An 18784-nucleotide genomic window follows, 5' to 3' on the forward strand; every position below is an offset into this window, starting at 1 on the left:
TTTTTATCCAGAATGTGAGATGACACACCAGGTAACCATAGAATATTTAACAGTATTTTATTTACAATGACATTATCTTAGGAAACATTTTGCACTTGTAAAGAAATTAAATATATTTAAGGATAGTTGAAACAAGAATGAAGAAGAATGTCCCACTTCCTGCGTAAAAAAACAACCAAATATCGTCATTCTTGTTTCAGACTAGGTAAAACAGTGAAATTATTATCGATGAGTTCCTGTCGGGCTATCAGTACGTCCGGCCTGATACCTGCCGACTCAGTGCGCGGATTTCTCGGCTGTAGGTCCAGAAATCTCTCCATTCCGTGAGGCAGGGGGACTGAAAACTTCTTGGCGATGTTGTGCAAGACACAGCAGGCCTTGATGATGTTGGTTAACCTGTGCTGCTCGAAGCCAAGTTGCATCAAACATCTGAAACGCCATTTCAGGGAGCGTCGCGTCTTCTGCGTCACTTCGTGGATCTTGGCGTGGGCTGCGTTGAAGTTTCTTTGCGGCTCGTCTCGAGGTTCGGCCACAGGGGTCAGCACGCGTTTGCTTAAATCGTAGCCTTCCCCTCCTGTCAAGAAAGTAATTGTGCATTAAAAGACAAAAAGCCAGATATAATGACACGTTTTAGGGGGCTGTTGCGCTGCTGTCCAACAGGAGGCAGCATTCTTACCTATGATCCAGTATTGTCCATAGAGTTCTTCCTCAATTTCTCGTCCTCTAAACGAGGTGCCCCACAAGTCTTGTTCGTGCGTGCCGCCAGCGCAACATTGTTCCACACTCAAGATGTTTCCGTCCAGGTCGCAAATCATCTGGCATACAACGGACGGGTAGCCCAGAGAGTTGACGTATAATCCGAGCGCACCTTCGGCGATCCTGAAATGAGCCGGTGCCAGCAGGCCCAGCACGTCCGGGATCCCGCAGGAGTCCGCCACCATTTGAGCCATATCGATTTTGGCTTTGCGCGTTTGCGGGAACGAGATGAACTGGTCCGACAAACCGGCCACCACTTCGGACACGGTGAATACGATGTTGTCGCAGCAGTCGCTCTGCACATTGAAGCGTTCCTTCAGGGCGGTGGAGTAAAATCCATGGGCGTAAAAGTTGAGCGTTATCATGATCATCGCGTCCAAGGACAGGGGAGTGAACAGGAATTTCTTATTGCGGACGCGCACGATGTCAGCCACGAACTCGATGCAAGCGCGGGTCAGGTGGAACAATTTGAACAAACTGGCGTCGTCATAACAGTCGAAACAGCTCCGACACTGCGACTCCACTTCCTCGTCGTCGTCCAGGAGCTCCGCCTGGACAGCGAACCACATTGGCAAAGGGTCCGACATGTATGTAAACAAAGTAACAAGACGCTCCAAATAGCGCTTTTGACGAGCGGCGAATTCCGGATGTGAGCATTGTTTACTTCCTTCGCTGTCAAGTCTTGCGTAAATAAAATATCGTTATCGCCCCCTTGTGGATACAATCGGAACAGGCGACAAAAGTACTCAGTACAGTAATGCAAGTAGACCACATTTGGTACCACGATAAATAAATAAATAAATAAATAGACAGACTTTTAAAATCATTAAAAACTGCTTAAACCGTATAGTAAACTTGATACATTAAAAAAGAGCAGCAGTGGCATGGCAAATCTAGTCACCCGAATTTCGGGTAATTATAACGTGACGTGGCACAACAGTGACAGTAAACATAAAATCACTCACTTTGAATTCCCTGAACAAGTCGGGGTGCCTGTATCTAAGGTGTTTGGCCATGTTGGACGTGCTTCGACGTTTGGTACATACACCTTTCAAGCATGTTTTGCAAGTTGGCTTGTTCAAATCTATAATTGCTCCGGTTGTATCCGTCTCGAATGCAAAATATTTCCACACACGACTCTTTAAGCGACCTGGCTTCATAACAAGCCGGCGTGTTGAACTTCCACTTTCACTTGCTGAAGCCATTGCTGCTGTAAATATGAAAGCCCGAAAGACTTCTTCTTCAGCCGCTAAATGCTGCTCCGTGCTGCTCGCATGCGTATACGGCCCCCTTCAGTTCTGGCAAGAATCGACACAGCTCGCCGAGTGAAAAGTTAAATATTCGGTTCTGACAATACCACAAAAAAAAATCAGGTATTGATGTATTTTTTTGTGTGTAAGTACCGAATTAGTATCGGTTCTTGTGACAACCCTAGTTGTATTAAAAAAAACTCCCATAAAAAGTGCTGATTCAACGTCTTTAATTGAGTAAACAAAAAGTCATTTATAGGAACCGTCACGTTGTTGGCTGGTTAAAATTTAGGTGACAAATAGAACATTTTGTTGATGTCACTGATGGGAACATCCTTCAGTCTTGGTATTTGACCCTTCTGGGAAACTTCACCCCTCTGGCTTTGTGCAAATCCATCTAAAATATTTAATGGGATAAGAGATTATGTTTTATTGCATTTGTCTTGTTTAATTAAAAAAAAAACTCAATACAATACTGCATACCTGTAATGTTGTCCAGGGAGTCGAGCGGTGCTGTATTATACATATTGATTCCAAATAACAACACTACAGAGACGCTTAATGCGACCAGCAGATAGATTGGTGCAGCGAGGGCCCAATACCTACAAGACATAATTCAAGTTGCAAAAAATAAAATATATGGAGCATGTGTACTGATGACTGAAATGTCTCTTTACTTTTGAGGCCAATAAGTGAGTCCGACTGAATGAAGCCACTCCTCGGGTATGTATGCCCACACGCAATAGAGAACTAGAGGGGGGATCAGGATAAATACATCATGACACATAGAACATCAACACAACTCAAATGTGAGACAAACTTACAGAAAGCAAACTGTGAGCCGAGGAATACAACAAAGCCATAGATGGCCCTCTCAGGCACGGGAGAGGGGCTGCTTTCCATCATGATCTGAAAAATCACGATTAATTGCAATACTAAGGATTTAATTTAAAAGCATGACTTCGATTTGTCTTTACAGAAACGGCACAGATCGATGACTCATAACATGACACTTGACGCACTAAACTGTACAAGCCATTTTAGAAAAAAAAAAACGACATTTAATACGCAATTCTACCAAGTTGGGAAAAATGTAAACACACATTTTACATATCTGTCACTTTGTTTTGGGGAATGTTGCACTGGTCAAATGTGTCCGTGTGATACTTGGCGCGGCTGGAAACGTAGAGAAAAATGTTCCTCAATTAAATGTTCAATTCTATTTTTATTCTTGTGTATGGCTGTGAAAATAAACAAGAATAAATCTAATTATTTTTTAAACAAATACCTTTTAGTAGCTAATATCCGCTGTCCACCGCTGGAGGCGTGTTTGTCTTAGTAAAGCTCAAACGTATGTTTCTGGTATACATATTTGAGTGTTACACCATACAGATCTGGCTTTTCTGCATGGTTCCGGTGCATCGGATAGAGGAAAGTTTGCACATTGGCGTTTGTGCACGCACATGACACGAATTTTTAAACAACATTTTCGCTTTTGACGTGTTTATGCCATAATTTTGCACGACGGAATCAGTTTTACAAGCGTGTCCTAGGAAAAATACGCATGACGCAAAGACGACCTAACCGCGTGGATGAGAATTTCTCACCAAATCTGTGAGTAAGAAGCGTTCAAATAAAAGTGGTAGTAATGTCTGAGATAAAAGCGAAGAAAAAGAACCAGGTATCCTCCGAAGTTGGAAAAGACAGTCCTGTGAAAAAGAAAAAGAAATACAGGAAACGAATGAAGTTTAAAAAAAAGGCTTGCGTCCAAGACTTGGACCCAAATCAGCCCACAATTCCTCCAAAAGATCCCAAACACTTTTCTGCCAACTGGAAAGCATTACAAGAGGTAAGCCTTGTTGAGTACGTGCCATAGATTTATAAATATTTTTTTGTCAGTGGTGACCGTGTTTTGCATGAGTGAAAAATAGTTATGTGAATGGTAAATGAACAATTTGTTGTCATATTCAACACTCTCACTGCTTTTCACAGATGCTAAAGTCCAGTGAGATGACGAAAGTCGCTCCTAAGGTATCGCAGCAACAACCTAATGGCCCTCTGCAAGTAAAGAAAGACAAACCATCCAAAAATGCACATCAGAACAATACCTCCAATGCAAAGACTTTTTCAGCACCAAAAGCCAAACACAAAAAGGCTAAAAGTCCCGTTGTGTCGGACTCACAACAGACAACCAAAAGAAAAAAAAAGCTGGAAACAAGCGCCCAGCAAGCGGCCAAGAAGCAGAAAGTCGAGCTAAAGGAGTCCAAACCTACAGAGTGCGTCATATTTTATCAACATTAAATGCAATCATTATATATATATTTTTTTGCCCCTACAGGGAGGACATTTGGTTTGACGACGTGGATCCCGACGACATTGAGGCAACGGTGGGGGCCGAGGCAGCTGACATCATGAGGAAGAAGCAGGGCATTTACAAAAATGAGCCAGAGAACACACTGGTCAAGGAGAAAGCCTTTGAGGGGTGAGTGGCCATTCATACATAGTGTTAGCGTCAGTGCCCACCCTCATGTTTTTTTCTCCCCCCCCCCCTCCTCCATCATCAGTCTCACCAAAGCCGTAGCCATCGACTGCGAGATGGTGGGCGTGGGTCCCGACGGGGAGGACAGTATCTTGGCACGCGTGTCCCTCGTCAATCAGTTTGGGAAGTGCCTCTATGACAAGTTCGTGAAGCCCTGCGAGAAGGTGACAGACTACCGCACGGCCGTCAGCGGCATCCGGCCGGAGGACATCAAGAACGGTGGGTCAGCGAATGCCCCATTTACTCAACATTTCTGAACAAATATTTCTCTCCCAATTTCAGGTGAGAATATAACGACTGTGCGGAAGGAAGTTGCTGAAATCCTACAGGGAAGAATAGTGGTTGGCCACGCTATACACAATGACTTCAAGGTATCCATGAAATGAAGTGTAGAGTAGATCAAATCATTTCTGTGTTTTCATGCTATCTTGTCTTTAAGATTTTGCTACTGGATCACCCCAAAAAAAAAATCAGAGACACTCAGAAGTATAAACCCTTCAGGAAAATCGCCAAGGTAACAACAGTTGCACAGCCATGCCGGATAAAACTGAATCTTGTTGTCTTGTTGATTTTTTTCTTCCCTTTTAGACAAATCGACCCGCGCTTAGAGTGCTTTGTAAAGAAATTCTCAATGTCAAGATCCAACAAGGCGAACATTCCTCGGTAAGTCATCGATTTCTCCTTTAAGGCACCTAATTGTGTGAATTCACATTAAAAATCCGGCTTTGGCCGCAATTCCGTATTTGCCGTCGTTTGAAATGTTGCAGGTCCATGACGCGCAGGCTACCATGAGGCTGTACACACTTGTCAAAAAAGACTGGGAGGCCCAGATTAAAAACAAAACGGAGGAGAAACCAGACAAGCGAAAACCCAAAATCCCCAAGAATGCAAACAAGCGGCCTGTAACAGCACGTTCGTCCTTTTAATGTGAGACGCTCACTTGTTATTTCAGAAAAATCTCAATTTTGTCTTTGTGGTCTCATTTCGTATTGTTGGATCCTAAAAGTGACTGAGATTTGTTTTTACGAGGTGACAAAGGGTTTTAAAGAATCATTCAATGAATGTTTAGTAGAGAACAAGCCAAACAAAAGAAGGGTTTTTTTTTTTATTATGAAGCTATTTATCTATGAATGCTTATACAAATAGCTATAGTATAAAAAAAAAAGTCTTAGCAAGACTTAAATTCAAAAACACCACCTTAAACACTGTATGCTGACATTTTGCAACCAACAAAGAAGAGCCCAGAAAAACCCAGATTTCTAGTTTTGGTACTGTGCCACGAATAAAAATGACAAAAAAAGCCGTACGTACAATTCTGATGATTAGCTTTTTATGGATGAAAGCAAAATTCATTTTTTTTTACCCCAGTCAAGAAGGCAAGCATATTTTCCCATCCTCCCAGCACTGGACTTCATTCATTTGCGGCAGTCTTCACTGTGATTTATACCCCAGCATGATTTAGTACGTTAAAGCAGATGAAAAATGGTCCAGTCTCAAAGTAACGGACTTGGAACTCAGATGCTGCCAAGCCTCCAGAAAATAAATCAACTCTGCTGACAAAGCCATTTTTGTTTGCATTTATGTCCATTTCCATTTGAGCTGGCAGTGTTGGGACCGCCTTGTCATGCTTGTCATGCGTTTTTTATCCTCTAAGGAAATTACATCTATGTTTTCTCCCCCTCAAGCAGACAGACTTGACATGCACAAGCCAATGGAAAGATTTTTTTTTCATAGTGTAGCTTCAGTTAGCCACTAGATAACATTAGCAAGGGAGACATACTTTATATATATTTTTTTTTAGTCTCAGTCTGGCAGGTATTGAACAATTCTTCAAAAAAGGCTTGATTACACTGCCCTCTCGTGGCTAAAACGAGTAGTTGCAGTAAATTAATCATGATCTGCAAACTGAATTCTTTATATTGCCTTCAATTGTGTGTTTTTTTTTTTTAAATAATACACAATATTATATTTCAAAATTCCTTGTTAAAAACAGAATCCCTCTAGGCTGGAACAAATTAATTCAATTCAGTGTTGAACTTTACTACTAACAATAGTGTCAAAGCTGTGGTGCTTGACCACCCAAAGTGTGTTCTGGTCAGTTGCTAGGCTGCTCATTTGCGGTCCTTTATGCATGAGCTGCTTCTGTGCAGCCGCCTGTCTGTTGACTGATGTTGGCGCTTGAGTAAGAAGCCAGTTGAGCATTCAGTATTTATGCAGCTTGATGAACAAATGCAGTCAGCTACTTAACTCACAGTTGCCTCCCTAAGTGCTAGTGAATGTGGCTCCTGTGAATGCTGTGGCCTTAAAAAGTCTCCCGTGCAAATTTTACATGAGCCCATTAATTTTGTTTGGGGCACTTGTGTGTCATTATCTTAAAATAAACCAAATCTCGTCACTATTAATGATACCACGTAACTAGAAAGGCCTTCATCACCTAAAACGTGACCTCATTTGACTTGCTCCGTTTTAGTCCGCATAACTTCAGCAAACTTTTTTTTGGTGCTTAATGAGCTTCTGTTGTAGACTTGACATGTACAAGGAAGGTTTTTAAACGGCCTCATTTAACAATAACACAAGCAACTCGATAGTCAGCACACAACTCGGCTCATCTTGTCGTCTTTCCTCAGCTCGTTTCTCGGCGGCCGCACGCACCACAGATACGAGCTAGCACTTTTTGTTCTTACACAACCACTGTAATTTTCATGAGATTATATGAAGCACTCACTCTTGGCATTTCCTGTCAATAAGTGCATTAGCAGTCCTGCTGACTGTCGGACATATGCAATGCTAAGTTTGTATATCAAATCAGTAGCTCCTGTTGAAATGAATTGAAATGACGTTAATCTGTTCCAGCAGCACGTTTTTATTAAAGACAAATTCTAAAAGCTTGAGAGCATGTTAAGAAATAAATTAGTTGAATAATTACTGTATGTTATGACATTTTGGAAGTTACTGGGTACCTTTAAGCAGGTGTGACCTAGTTAGTGACATCAAAAATATGACTATAGGGTGGCCTCAAAACTGTATTTATTTATGAATAGATCTAAATGTAATAGCTTTATGTGGCACGATTAAGAGGAGCTGGATATTCCACGACAGTTTCTGCAAGCCCAATGTAACAGGTAAAAGCTGTTTTTGAGACAAAAAATAATTAGGAAATATTTTAGCAGACAACCAAACGTGTTTTTGCCCAAATTTAAGAAATTTAATCGAGGACGGATGTCAGTTTTTGCAGCGTGCCACATGACCGCTGTTGTCAGTGCTGGAAACCTGTAGACAAAATGGTGTTTGTGCATCCACCGAGCAGGAAGAGAGAGAGAGAGAGAGAGAGAAGAAAAAGAGAGCAACGATTGAACAGATGGCAATAAATCAACACAATTCTCACGCGGCTCACAGCCGTGGGTACGTTTTTTTTCTCTCTCTCACCCAATTTCATTTCTGTATCAATTTGCGTATTTGCAGCCCCTGCATGCATTATGAAGTTGACCATATGAGCTCGGGTTCCTCCCACCGTTCTGTCTTGGGTCTAATCCGCCCACATGTATCGTCTGAGGGAGGGTAAAAAAAAAAAAAAAAAAATCGTGCAGGAGGTGACGCTCCTCTGAAGGAACACAGAGAGGGACAAGGCAAAGGGAGCTGGGCTGCATCTCCATTGAAATATTTGGAAAGAAACGAGACAGACAGAGAAATGGTAGCGGGGTGTCATTTATTTAGGTCCAGGCAATAACACAAAAAGGTGACAGATTAAAAAAAAAGAGCGAGAGAAAGCGAGGCAGTTCTCAGGGTGTTTTTTTTCCTGCTTCATTTTCATCTAAGTAACCAATCTGCATTTTCCCTCTCCTCCATTCAGTAAATCGCGACAGAAAAAAAAAAAAAACAACTCCCCCCCGCAAAATGAATCATCTGACTGGAGCGACTGGATACAGTGTGAAATCCTCCAATAACAAAAGAAAACTACGCGCTGATTGATCCTTTTGGCTTTTTTCTTATTTCCGGGTTTGGCGCACGGAACCTGCACGAGCCGAGTGAGTATTAAGCGTGTCCGTGGATCGAGCGTGCATGTGTTCAATTGAAGACTGTTTTTTTTTCCGCCTCATTATTGCAGCTTTAGTGAGCGGCGAGGCGCATTCAACAAGTCGCGTTTTGTCCTTGTGTGTGCTCGATTCGCCTCTCCACACCTTTCCACAGCCGTGACGTGCAGTATATGTATATATTATGTGTGTATATTTATATAAATTGTGTGTATATATAACTCATCTGCAATGGTGGGTGTTTCCCCATAGGCTGCAGCTGGGCATGCTTCTTGCTCTTTTTTTTTTTGCACCCTTTGACTTGCATGTGTGTGTGTGTGAAGGCCTGAGAGGGGTTGGTTTGATAAAGCAATCATATTGCACAACACACGCAGGCAAAGATGTATTGTTAAACATTGGCCAGGATCTCATCCAGGAAGTGTCGGTTAAACGTCTAGACTTCCTCACACAGCATCACCTCCACCTCTGCCAACTTGCTCCATCTTCTGCATTCCGCAGCATCACACACGCACACATTCATGCCAAGTCTCCAATTTCATAACGCCCCTGGCTTTGCTTCCTTCCGTCACTTCCCGCCTGCCAACTGGCTCCGTCGTTCTCTTTCCCGTAACGCTCTCGCCTCTCTTTCCTCCATTTGCTCCCCACCCCGTCCACTCTTTTTACACACACTCACTGGTCCTGCATTATAAATCTACAGCTGCTGCTATTTTTAGACTGAGGATAACCCAGAAACCACCATCACCACCTACCCCACCCCAACACCAACCCAAAATGAGCCCACCTGCCAGTAGGATGCAAAAAACAAGTGATAAGAAGGAAGCAGCGGATTCTTCTTTTGGAGGTGAATGACAATTATGGAGGTGGCACGTTCCTGTCGTGTCCGCCCGGTCGGCGCCTTGGAAAACCTCCAAATCCTTGACCTTGACGTTAACCTTTCATCCCTGTCCTTCTCAGCTCTCCTCTACCCAGCATCTATAAATCCTCCATCCCTTCACCCTGTTGGCTAATCTCTCACTTCCACCCATTTGCTTTGTCTTGTGGGTCAAGCATAGGCTGTTTCAAGTCCATTTGGAACCCTTGAGGTCTAATGATGGGCCAATTATTGGATGATATGGAATCAAATAATCCTTAATCAAGCTATTCAAAAATTCATTACATTACGACTTTTACTTTTGAGAATATAGAATGGAGGAAGATAAACAATAAAGAAAAGGAAACCGTAGATTCGTGCAACCAAAACACCAAACTGAGGAAAAATCTTTTCAGAATTTGTTCTACCTTTAATGTGCCATTTGACCTGTGCAACTCCATTGAAAAAAAATTGGTGAGGTAGAAATGAATTTTCGATTGAATTATGTTAATTGGTCTTTATAGTGGACCAAATTTTTAAATGTTTTATCCTGATCTAATTTTTTTATATCCGCATTTGGCCAGGGGTGTGTAGACTTTTTTTTTTTAAATATCTCTTTCTATATATGTCTATTCAAGCACCACCCAATGCTAATAACATTTGAGTTTGTCCCACGTCGACTCAATGTTCAAAGTCATTGCTGACCTTTAGGCTTCCTGTCATGATCATCTAGTGAATTAAAATACTATATAAAAAAAAAAAAGCTGAGCCCTTAGACGCTGTGATGTCATTTTCACTTAACAGCAGAGGGCAGTATAATGTCAAAATGGCCGTCCCTGAGATGGATTAAAACAGGTGGATGTTTTTTTTTTTAATTTAGTTTAGTGAGACCGCATAGAAAATATTGGAAATAATTGTATTTGATGTTCGCTCTATTTGCCGTCATAAAGTATTTGTACTTAGTTACTTCCCACCACTGATGTAAATCAGGAGTGCTTCTGCGTGCTGACCACAAAGGTCAAGACCCCCCCAAGGGGTGTGTTTGCCGTGTTGTGTTTGGATTGGTTGGCCCTCAGGGAGCACCACACCGGCTCGAGTAGCCGAGCGGCCCATTTCTTTTCTGCTGGCTTAATTGATTGCCTGCTTCATTCGTGTGCTGGGAATTGGCCACCAGCTTTGTTATGATGACGTGCGCCTTGTTTTCCTTTGAGTGCTGTAAAAAATATTTGCAAGTAGCATGTAGCTTCAATTATGACGGTTCATGAGGATTAAAAAAAAAAAAACTCACTTGAAGGGGAGGGAGGGGTGACCGCAGTGCTCGACTGCAGTATCGCCATCTCACCAGATGAGGGCTCTTGTGCACTGAGACTGATGATGCAGAGAAGAGGATGGATGAAGGGAGGAGGGAGGGAAGCGATCTGGGTGGAACAGCATGACGCCTTGTGGTTACATCCTTTGATGAGGGAGCGGGTGGCAGCGAAAGGGGTGGGGGTGCGCTTAAACACACACACACACATGCACACGTGTGTATGCATGCATGACAAACATTATTTCCCTGCATTGACACCCCATATGCTTGTTTTCCTTCCTCTCGTCCTCTCTAATCACCTATCATCACCATCATCCATAGCTCTTTTCTTTTTTCACAATTTATCCCCCGTTGTCCTTTCCTCCTTCTCATGTGTCCCCCCTCCCTCCCTTCCTGTCCCCTCCCTCTGTGATTCTTTTTTTTTTTTTGCTTTTGCTGCCAACAGCCAGGTTGGTTCCGCATAGTCAGCACTCCTCCGAATTCCTCCTCCCCCTCGCAGTCATTGCATCCCATAATCCCCCCCCCCCTCAGCCGCCCCCCCACCCCTGCTATATGCACCATTCCCTTTTTCTCACCGCAGTGTTTGCGCTCCTCTCCCAAAGCGTTTCTTTTTTTTTTTGCTCTCCACCCAGGCTGCGTTTTTTAGCGCATTCGGCCAGGTGAGCGTGCCACTCGGTCGGAGGTGCAGGACACGGTGGCCAAGTCAAGAAATGCTGCAGGAAAAAGAGAGAGGGAGAGAAAAACAGAAGGGGAGAGAGAACCCCCCCTCCCCTCCCCTCCCCGCGCGCGCTTTCCAATGCGTAGAAACACTCCGCCTCCTTTCTCACCTCCATGCTTTTTACCCTTCCTCCATTTTACTGCTCATACCTGTCCCCCCTCCCTCCTTGGCTTTGCCTCCGCATTGAAGTGCAGCGGCTCGCTTGCACCACACTCGTTTGCAGCTAAAACTGCCTCCTAAAACTAACCAAATAAACAAAACAGCACTTAACTCGCTCGCCACACCATATGTAGCTCATTCGAGTCCAAACCGGTGATCAATAAAGCGACCACACGTGACACCAGGAGGACAAAGCCAGGCGTTTAACCACACTTAGAGACAAGTTGTGGCTGACGATGTATAAAATATTCAGCAGCCGATCAACCAAAACAACGGACGGTTAGATAGTGCAAAGTAAAGGCTGCGGAGGAGCTCTCCGTGGTGCTGAAATCGAGCCTGCTATTATTCCCCCCGGCCAGTGCGACTTTTCTAGTTAGGAACTTTTGAGTTGCAAAGTTCATGCAGTCCCATAACGTACCTGAATTTAAGCTTCCCTGCAAGAGTTGAAACTGTTTTCTTTTAAAAAAAAAAATTATTGTTAAATAGAAGAAGTCTTGACTCTCACTCCTTTAAGGATGATGATGATGCTTTCAATGCGCAATGTGAGTGTGAGCGAGGTAGGGAAAGTGCAGGAGAGAGAGTCTAAAAAGTGGGAGGGGGCCTGAGTGTTTTTTTTTTTTTGTTTTTTTTAAATAGAGGACATAACATGGATGTCCACATAGCTGTGAATGGTGATGCGTGTATGTAATTCATTCACTTTTATGGCACACTCTCCGAGACGATCCACTGTGATGCATTCACTTGTCTCCCTTTTGCCCCCCCCCCCCCTCCCCATTCTTCCATTTTCCTACTCTGTTGGCAGAAAGTGACATAATTGGGCATAGCATGAATTTAGTGCATAACATACGCATGGACACGCCACAGTCATGGGAGGCAATTAACACACACACTCACATACATGGTGCTGCGGCACCTGACGTCACAAATGAGTTCGGGATCAGGAGCAAAGTGGGAGGAAGGGGGAGGGGGGGGGAAGCATCCCCCCCTCCGCACCACCAGGCTTCTTCTTGCCAGTTTTCCACTCTTTTTCATCCGCTCACGAGTGTGTCCGTGCAGGGATAGGGGGGGGGGCACCTCTCACATTGGCCTAATTAGGGCGAGGATTTGAACGAGCACCGACTTGAGCATCAGTCGGATCAATTTAGAGATTGCCAGATGAGTGAGGGGGAAACGGGGGAGCTGGGACATAACAGTGCCAGGCAATTAAATGATTTTATCATGAACAATGTGTGTGTGTGTTGGGGGGTTGGGGGTGAGAAGGGGGTGAGCAAAATGCGGCCCGGGGGCCACAACCAGTCCGCTCTGTTCTATAATCGGGGCCAACATGCATTTTGTAATATTTGTTGTATTTAATTTAATTAATTTGTGCACACCCTCTCATAACTTTATATTATATATTTATATTATAACTTGTTAAATGTTAAATAACACTGCTAGAAGGCAAACATTTATTTGGGGTTTAATTCGAGGTGCCATGAATTGTGGCAAGTATGATTTGAGTCTCTTTTGAGATCGATTGTGATTGGTTAATGTTCAGTTGTTGCTGTTGTTGTTGATAATGTAAAAGATTTTTTCTTCAAAATGATGGTGAGAAAAAAAAATCCTCGAACCAGATTGTGTAGACTTAGACTCGGCATATTTAAGTATTATAAAAAGTCCTCATTTATTATGAGTTTTAATATTAGTATTTTTTCTATGCGCTGTAAAAAAACAAAGTTTGTCTGAACTGCAATTTTAAGGCAACAAACCAAACTAACATTTGAAGTTGAGGAATTCAATGTAATATTTTCATTTTTGCTATTGTGAAAAATCTCTGTCCCACATTTCCCAGCAAAGAAATACAAGCAAGGTTATTTGGTGACCTTTTTTCATCTTGACATGGTGGAGAATCCACATTCCACTAAAATGCTTTCTCGCTCTCCCTCCTCTCTCTCTCTCGCTCTCTCTCTCTCTCTCTTCCCGCAGACTCCAGCTCCCTCCTCCCTCCGGTTGCTCTCATCTCCCTCCTCCTCCTCCTCCTCCTCCTCCTCCCTCCTCCCCCACCCCCGGTCCTCTATGCTCAGTTCGGTGTGTGTATCCTCTTTCAAAGGGCGCAAGGGTGGGAACAAGTCGTCCAACAAAGCATGTTACAGCGCAGACATGACTTGTCCGTCGGAAAGCGAGAAAATCGTGATAAACTGCGGCGGGGTGCGCCATGAGACGTACCGGAGCACCCTGAAGACCTTGCCCGGTACGCGCTTGTCGTGGCTGACCGAGCCGGATGCCTTCAGCAACTTTGACTACGACCCCAAATTGGATGAGTTCTTCTTCGACCGCCACCCGTCCGTCTTCTCCTTCATCCTCAACTACTACCGCACGGGTAAGCTGCATTGTCCCAACGATGTCTGCGGCCCCCTCTTCGAGGAGGAGCTAGCCTTCTGGGGCATCGACGAGACGGACGTGGAGGCGTGCTGCTGGATGAACTACCGCCAGCACCGTGACGCAGAGGAGGCGCTGGACAGCTTTGAGACACCCGAGCCCGACGCGCCTGACGACGACCCGGCCCTGGGGGGCGCCGATGGGGACCTGAAAAGATTGTGCATGCAGGAGGATGCCAGGAGGGCGGGCTGGTGGAAAACCTGGCAGCCCAAGATCTGGGCGCTCTTCGAGGACCCCTACTCGTCCAAATACGCTCGGGTGAGTTGAACTTTTTTTTGGGCCAAAGTTATGAGCACACGGCAGAAGCCAAAGGCACCACTGTTGCTACCTGTCTCGCGTGCAAGACGTCGACTTTCTGCTGCTGAATAATTAACGCAGATGGGAAGAGGCACACATCAAAAGTCTTCACGCCGCATTCACTCCCGCTGCTCATTGATTTCAATGCGCATCCTCGCGATACATTTTTTTTTTTGGGGGGTTATTGCAGCAAAAGAGGCTCTCGTCTTTTCTCACGTTTGCCCTTGGTGCTGCTCCACTTGTTTATGACTGCCCCCCCTCCTCACTTCCCCATCCCATTTGGACGCTACATGACGGTTACGCGCGGGCTTCCGTGACTTTTACGCGCAGCTTGTCCCGCGTGTGTTAAAAACACACATCAGCGTGATGTTTTTATTTCAGGTAAAAAAAAAAAAAAGCTGTCTTTTGGTGCAGTGGAGGTTTGTGCTTCTTTCCCAGCTGAATTTGATCTTCCCAATTCAGGACACCCAAATCCAAATTTGAAAAATACGGATTATATAGATTAGGATGGGGAAATGATGAATCAAATCACTTTGAATGTGTCTTAACTGTCTCAAATGTAGTCATGAAATGTTGGCAAGAGCTCTGGGAACATCTGGAGCATTTCACTTCAATCTATGTATAGGACCATGGATAGTAATTATTTTGATAATCATTATCGTTAAAGTGTGTAGCTGCAAAAGCAAGGAAATACATATTGAAGTTGTGTGTGTGTGTGTGTGTGGGGGGGGGGGTTATGCAGAGTGCAGTGCAGGTATAGTCCCCAATATGCATTCACGTGTTTCCGCCGGCGTCAAACGACGATGTGACCCCCTTAGCTCCCCCCCCACCACCTTCCAAACCGACAGAACCGGAGAGATGCAAATGAGGCGAGGACATGTTGGAGATAGGAAGGGACAGATGAGAAGCAGACGAGGGGAAATAAAAGGAGACAGGAGGAGAGGCATCGGTCTAATGATTTGTGCCCGATGAATCAAACAAATCAATGTCTTCATTTCAGCCCCCCCCCCCCCTCCCTCCCGCCCCCCTCGCCAATTCGTTTCATGTTTTGTCAATGTACCGTAGCAGCACGCACACACATGCTGGTATCTATGCTGGCTTTTCTGCTGCAGTAGACGCCGGAGAGAGGAGGGGGGGAGCGCTGGAGAACGAGAAAAGAGGTGCAGAGGGTTCTGCTGCTGCTGCTGATGCTGCTGCTGGTGGGGGTTGCTACCAGATAGGCTGAGCGAGAGGGAAATGGAGAAGGGGTGAGAGAGACGCTGGGAAAATGGAGTGGAAGGATGGGGGTGGGGGGGCTCGGCTTTGCATCTTCGATTATCTTTGAAGGCTCGCGCCGTTCAATCGCTCGGCTCTTCTCCCCGCCCGCCGATCGATTGATATCCCATTGATTCCTTTTTGTGTGTTCATATTAGCATCTTCTCTTAAAATGTGAAGCCGGTCCAATTCAATTGACTGTCCTTGCTGCTCATCGCCGAAAGTTGCCATCGCATTTTTTTTTTGGTCATCTCGTCTTCCAATCGACCAATTTACGGAAGGTCACAGCGATCGCGTTTACGTTGTGTTGGAGTGCACACTGCTGGCAAATTTGAGACCGCCCGGACGTGCTGTCCCCTGATAGAAAATCACTGCGGTGGACAGAAAAAAAATAAAATAAAAAATACATTGGCAGGTGAACAGCTAGACAAGGGGAAATGACAAGATCACCTTGGAGAGGATTTTGTCAACACACCTTGAGGGGGAGATAGTTGAAATATGTCCAGCTGTGTCTGGCAAATAAAAATAAAATATTTGCGACATGAATAGTATCCCAAACGGAGACAAACTTTTTCTGCTTCGGCATATATGTTCGAATCACTTTGTGGTTTGTTTACAGTATGTTGACTTAACATGATTGCTTTGCGGTTCTGTCGCAAACAACCCCTTAGTGAACCCAAAGAGCAGGATTCCTTTTCTTGGAGTGCAAACATGGCTCACTCTCGCTCTCGAGTGTCCCCGCAATGACGCGCAAGTGTGCTCAAGCGTTGCGGGATTAAACACCGCTTCCTTTGCTTGTATTTGCGCTTCCCACTTGTACCTGTTGGAAAAGCCCGGCTGCCGAGCCCGCCTCCGACTCCCTCCCCCATGTGCTCCTCTCCCCTGTGGGCCGCTTGTGAGCTTAGCAAAAAAAAAATGTTTGTTTTAAAGAATAGCTCAGACTCGGAATCAAAGTGTTGACATGGTGAGAATGTTTTTAAAAAAAAAAAAATGTCATGCCCATCACTCCAAATTCTGCTCATGTCATCTTTCTGTACTTTCCTCCTCCTCCTCTGCATCTAGATCAATTTAGCCTTCCTGGTTAAGTGCTGACTCAGTCTTCTGCTTGCAGTCAATTAGGACCATGTTCTCAGGACCAGGAGAAGTTAAATTACAAACAGGTACGCTAAGATTTTGATTTGGTGGCAACTTCAAGGAATCATTCAGGCCAGAGTGTAAGTAAAAAGAGGCGACGTGGTCCAAACGCACATTGACCTGTCCCATTAGAAAACACTTAGGGTGACCTTTGACCTTCCCAAACACCCGAGTGAACATCAATCCTTCTTGGCACGCTCACCTTTCCACATTGGAGAGGCCCATAAAGCATTCAGCTGAGGGCTCGCTCCCGTTTACGGCGTGCGGATAAATCGGTGCATCCGACACGCCTCCTCGTTTGTTTGACCCCTCCCCGTCAAAAAAAATAATATCGTGTCACGAAATTATAGCGGGATCTTTGTTTGTATTATGACAAAAACACGGCGGCAGATTGCAAAGCCTCCGATCGGGCGTGTCTCTTCCCGCTCGGCCATCTGCTTTCTCTTGATTGTGCCTCCCGGTCCAGCGGGTTGCGGACACCAATGACTCACCACTTGGACCGGTCTTGAGGGTTTCACTCAGTTTTTAATTCGTGCACCCCGTTTTATAGAAGTGGTAGTTGGAAAAACTCTCTTCTAACAACCCGGGCTAAACGTAACTCCTCCCACTTCGGCATGGAAAATTAGTAGTCAGACAAGAGGACAAAAAAAAGATGTCATAGGTAAACTCTCACAGTGTGTGTCGGACACGGCGAAGGGTGCCGAGAAAGAGAGAGTGATGGAGCTAAAAAAGAAAAGGCGGGATTGGCTGAGAACGAAGGGGGGGGGGGGCTGCGTCGCAAGGACAAGTGCACATAATATGCTGCAGTAAAATGTGTTGAATACAAAGCAGATGTGAGAGGACACATGAAGCTAGCTCACTGTTACTATTTGTTTGTCCTCGCTAATGTTTGACACGACTGCAGTGCAAAGACAACCGATGGGGGAGAAAAGGGAGGGGAGGGGGGTGAGGACGAGGGGGCTCGTGAATACCGCAGCGCTGATAAGACTGTGACGTTATGCGCCGGCGTGCGAGGGGGAGAGGGCTCGCCGATTTGAGTCATTCGGGGAATCTCGGAAACTGAAGGCAACTATGCCTAAAAACGAAATATATTTGTACATTTTCACATTTCTCATGGCGGTCCATTTTTTTTTGTTAAGTAGCCAAGTGTCATGTCTTTTAATATACTGTATTTGTAGTTTTAATTGTGGGATTTGGCGTCCAAACAAAAAAAAAAAAAGACTTCTTGGCTGACTGTGGAGATTAGCCAAAGGGGAAAAATCAGTGCCAACACAATCTGTCAGCCATGTCATTCTTACAAACTAAATGCAATTGGAGTTCGATGTTGCCGGTCGGAATTTCACAAATGGAGGATGGAATTCGCTTTTCTCAAGTTCACTACTCCTCTGCTTGATCCTCGTCTTTCTTTTGTCCTCTTATGGTCTCCTCTGACATACGTTAAGTCATTTTGACTTGTGGATTTTGATTCGCTTTTGACGTGGGTTCACAATTTGGCTCCCGCGCATGCAAACCGATTCGGTATTGCAGCTGCATTGGAACACTATTTGGCTCAGTCCTGCCTGTCCTTGGTGCCTGAAAGCGGAGGCTAACGCAGCGGTTGCCATAGCGACCCAGAGCCAGGCAGGGGATGGGGATGGAGATGGGTGGGGGGGTGTAATACTGTAATGATAAAGCTCTTCTGGATGGTGCCGCAGTAAACACGGCACCACGAGAGTCCCGTTAAGGAAAAACGCGTACACCCTCGTTGCCGCTTTGTCGTCTTCCTTCCTCATGGCGGCCGGCGAGAAGCACGCGCCATTGTCCCCCCCCCCCCTTCCCCATCACTTTCAAACATAATCAACGCTCCATCAACACCCCCCTTCCTTTTTTGTCTCTCTGTGACGCTCAACCTTTTAAATTTATGTTGATGATCTCGCCGAATCTAATTTGAGAGTCTAGCGAGCGAGGGAGACTCCATCGGGCCTTGAAGGTCATTTCGGCTGCAGGTGTCACACGCGTCGGGGCTTTACTGTAGGGAAACAGGTTTCGGCGCCGCACCAGCCCATCGTATATTCACAGCAGCGCGTGCT

At 45.0% G+C, this 18784-nt stretch overlaps 4 protein-coding genes and 1 long non-coding RNA gene across 18 annotated transcripts in view; 2 read left to right on the plus strand and 3 right to left on the minus strand.

The window, feature by feature from the left end:
• Positions 1-40: 40 nt before the first annotated feature.
• Positions 41-1961, minus strand: si:dkey-197c15.6 (putative nuclease HARBI1). Of its 2 annotated transcripts, XM_049758318.2 has the most exons (3): positions 1722-1961; positions 677-1307; positions 41-574 (listed from the first exon to the last, which is right to left on the minus strand). In XM_049758318.2, the coding sequence occupies exons 1-3, from the start codon at positions 1959-1961 to the stop codon at positions 186-188; spliced, it is 1260 nt and encodes a 419-aa protein (XP_049614275.1). In that variant the 3' UTR covers positions 41-185. The 2 variants fall into 2 exon arrangements, with proteins under 2 accessions (XP_049614275.1, XP_049614276.1); XM_049758319.1 differs by lacking the exon at positions 1722-1961 and having other exon boundaries at positions 677-1343.
• A 258-nt stretch (positions 1962-2219) lies between these two features.
• Positions 2220-3197, minus strand: pigp (phosphatidylinositol glycan anchor biosynthesis, class P). Its single transcript, XM_049758358.2, has 5 exons — positions 3110-3197; positions 2831-2915; positions 2684-2756; positions 2490-2608; positions 2220-2403 (listed from the first exon to the last, which is right to left on the minus strand). The coding sequence occupies exons 2-5, from the start codon at positions 2910-2912 to the stop codon at positions 2288-2290; spliced, it is 390 nt and encodes a 129-aa protein (XP_049614315.1). The 5' UTR covers positions 2913-2915; positions 3110-3197; the 3' UTR covers positions 2220-2287.
• A 172-nt stretch (positions 3198-3369) lies between these two features.
• Positions 3370-6110, plus strand: rexo4 (REX4 homolog, 3'-5' exonuclease). Its single transcript, XM_049758320.2, has 8 exons — positions 3370-3855; positions 3999-4282; positions 4345-4488; positions 4571-4764; positions 4828-4916; positions 4985-5059; positions 5134-5208; positions 5313-6110. The coding sequence occupies exons 1-8, from the start codon at positions 3655-3657 to the stop codon at positions 5469-5471; spliced, it is 1221 nt and encodes a 406-aa protein (XP_049614277.1). The 5' UTR covers positions 3370-3654; the 3' UTR covers positions 5472-6110.
• Positions 6111-6251: 141 nt separating this feature from the next.
• Positions 6252-18784, plus strand: part of LOC125990912 (voltage-gated potassium channel KCNC1) — a 28675-nt gene continuing 16142 nt past the window's right edge. For all 13 annotated transcript variants that reach the window (XR_007489139.2, XR_007489136.2, XR_007489135.2 and 10 more), the window contains exons 1-2: positions 6252-8570; positions 13578-14288. Coding sequence is in view for 8 of the 13 variants with exons in the window: in XM_049758296.2 (XP_049614253.1) it covers positions 13668-14288 (621 nt within the window). In the remaining 5 variants the exon portion in view is untranslated. The remainder of the gene's footprint in view (positions 8571-13577; positions 14289-18784) is intronic.
• LOC125990943 (uncharacterized) lies at positions 8229-11270 on the minus strand. The gene is made up of 2 exons (XR_007489144.2): positions 10715-11270; positions 8229-10639 (listed from the first exon to the last, which is right to left on the minus strand). It is a non-coding gene; the product is annotated as an uncharacterized lncRNA (long non-coding RNA).

Source organism: Syngnathus scovelli, chromosome 21 (genome assembly GCF_024217435.2).
Source record: "Syngnathus scovelli strain Florida chromosome 21, RoL_Ssco_1.2, whole genome shotgun sequence".
In the NCBI taxonomy this organism is placed as follows: Eukaryota; Metazoa; Chordata; class Actinopteri; order Syngnathiformes; family Syngnathidae; genus Syngnathus; species Syngnathus scovelli.

What these genes read in the sequence shown, in the direction of transcription:
- si:dkey-197c15.6 (XM_049758318.2), bottom strand. Translation starts at nt 1,961, where the DNA reads ATGGCTTCAGCAAGTGAAAGTGGAAGTTCAACACGCCGGCTTGTTATG. An exon ending in ACTTGTTCAGGGAATTCAAA is followed by an intron (nt 1,308 to 1,721) that starts GTGAGTGATTTT and finishes TTCGCTGTCCAG; the next exon opens with GCGGAGCTCCTGGACGACGA. An exon ending in TGGACAATACTGGATCATAG is followed by an intron (nt 575 to 676) that starts GTAAGAATGCTG and finishes CTTTCTTGACAG; the next exon opens with GAGGGGAAGGCTACGATTTA.
- rexo4 (XM_049758320.2), top strand. Translation starts at nt 3,655, where the DNA reads ATGTCTGAGATAAAAGCGAAGAAAAAGAACCAGGTATCCTCCGAAGTT. An exon ending in ACTGGAAAGCATTACAAGAG is followed by an intron (nt 3,856 to 3,998) that starts GTAAGCCTTGTT and finishes TGCTTTTCACAG; the next exon opens with ATGCTAAAGTCCAGTGAGAT. An exon ending in CTATACACAATGACTTCAAG is followed by an intron (nt 4,917 to 4,984) that starts GTATCCATGAAA and finishes CTTGTCTTTAAG; the next exon opens with ATTTTGCTACTGGATCACCC.
- pigp (XM_049758358.2), bottom strand. Translation starts at nt 2,912, where the DNA reads ATGATGGAAAGCAGCCCCTCTCCCGTGCCTGAGAGGGCCATCTATGGC. An exon ending in CGGCTCACAGTTTGCTTTCT is followed by an intron (nt 2,757 to 2,830) that starts GTAAGTTTGTCT and finishes TCCCCCCTCTAG; the next exon opens with TTCTCTATTGCGTGTGGGCA. An exon ending in CTCACTTATTGGCCTCAAAA is followed by an intron (nt 2,609 to 2,683) that starts GTAAAGAGACAT and finishes TATGTCTTGTAG; the next exon opens with GTATTGGGCCCTCGCTGCAC.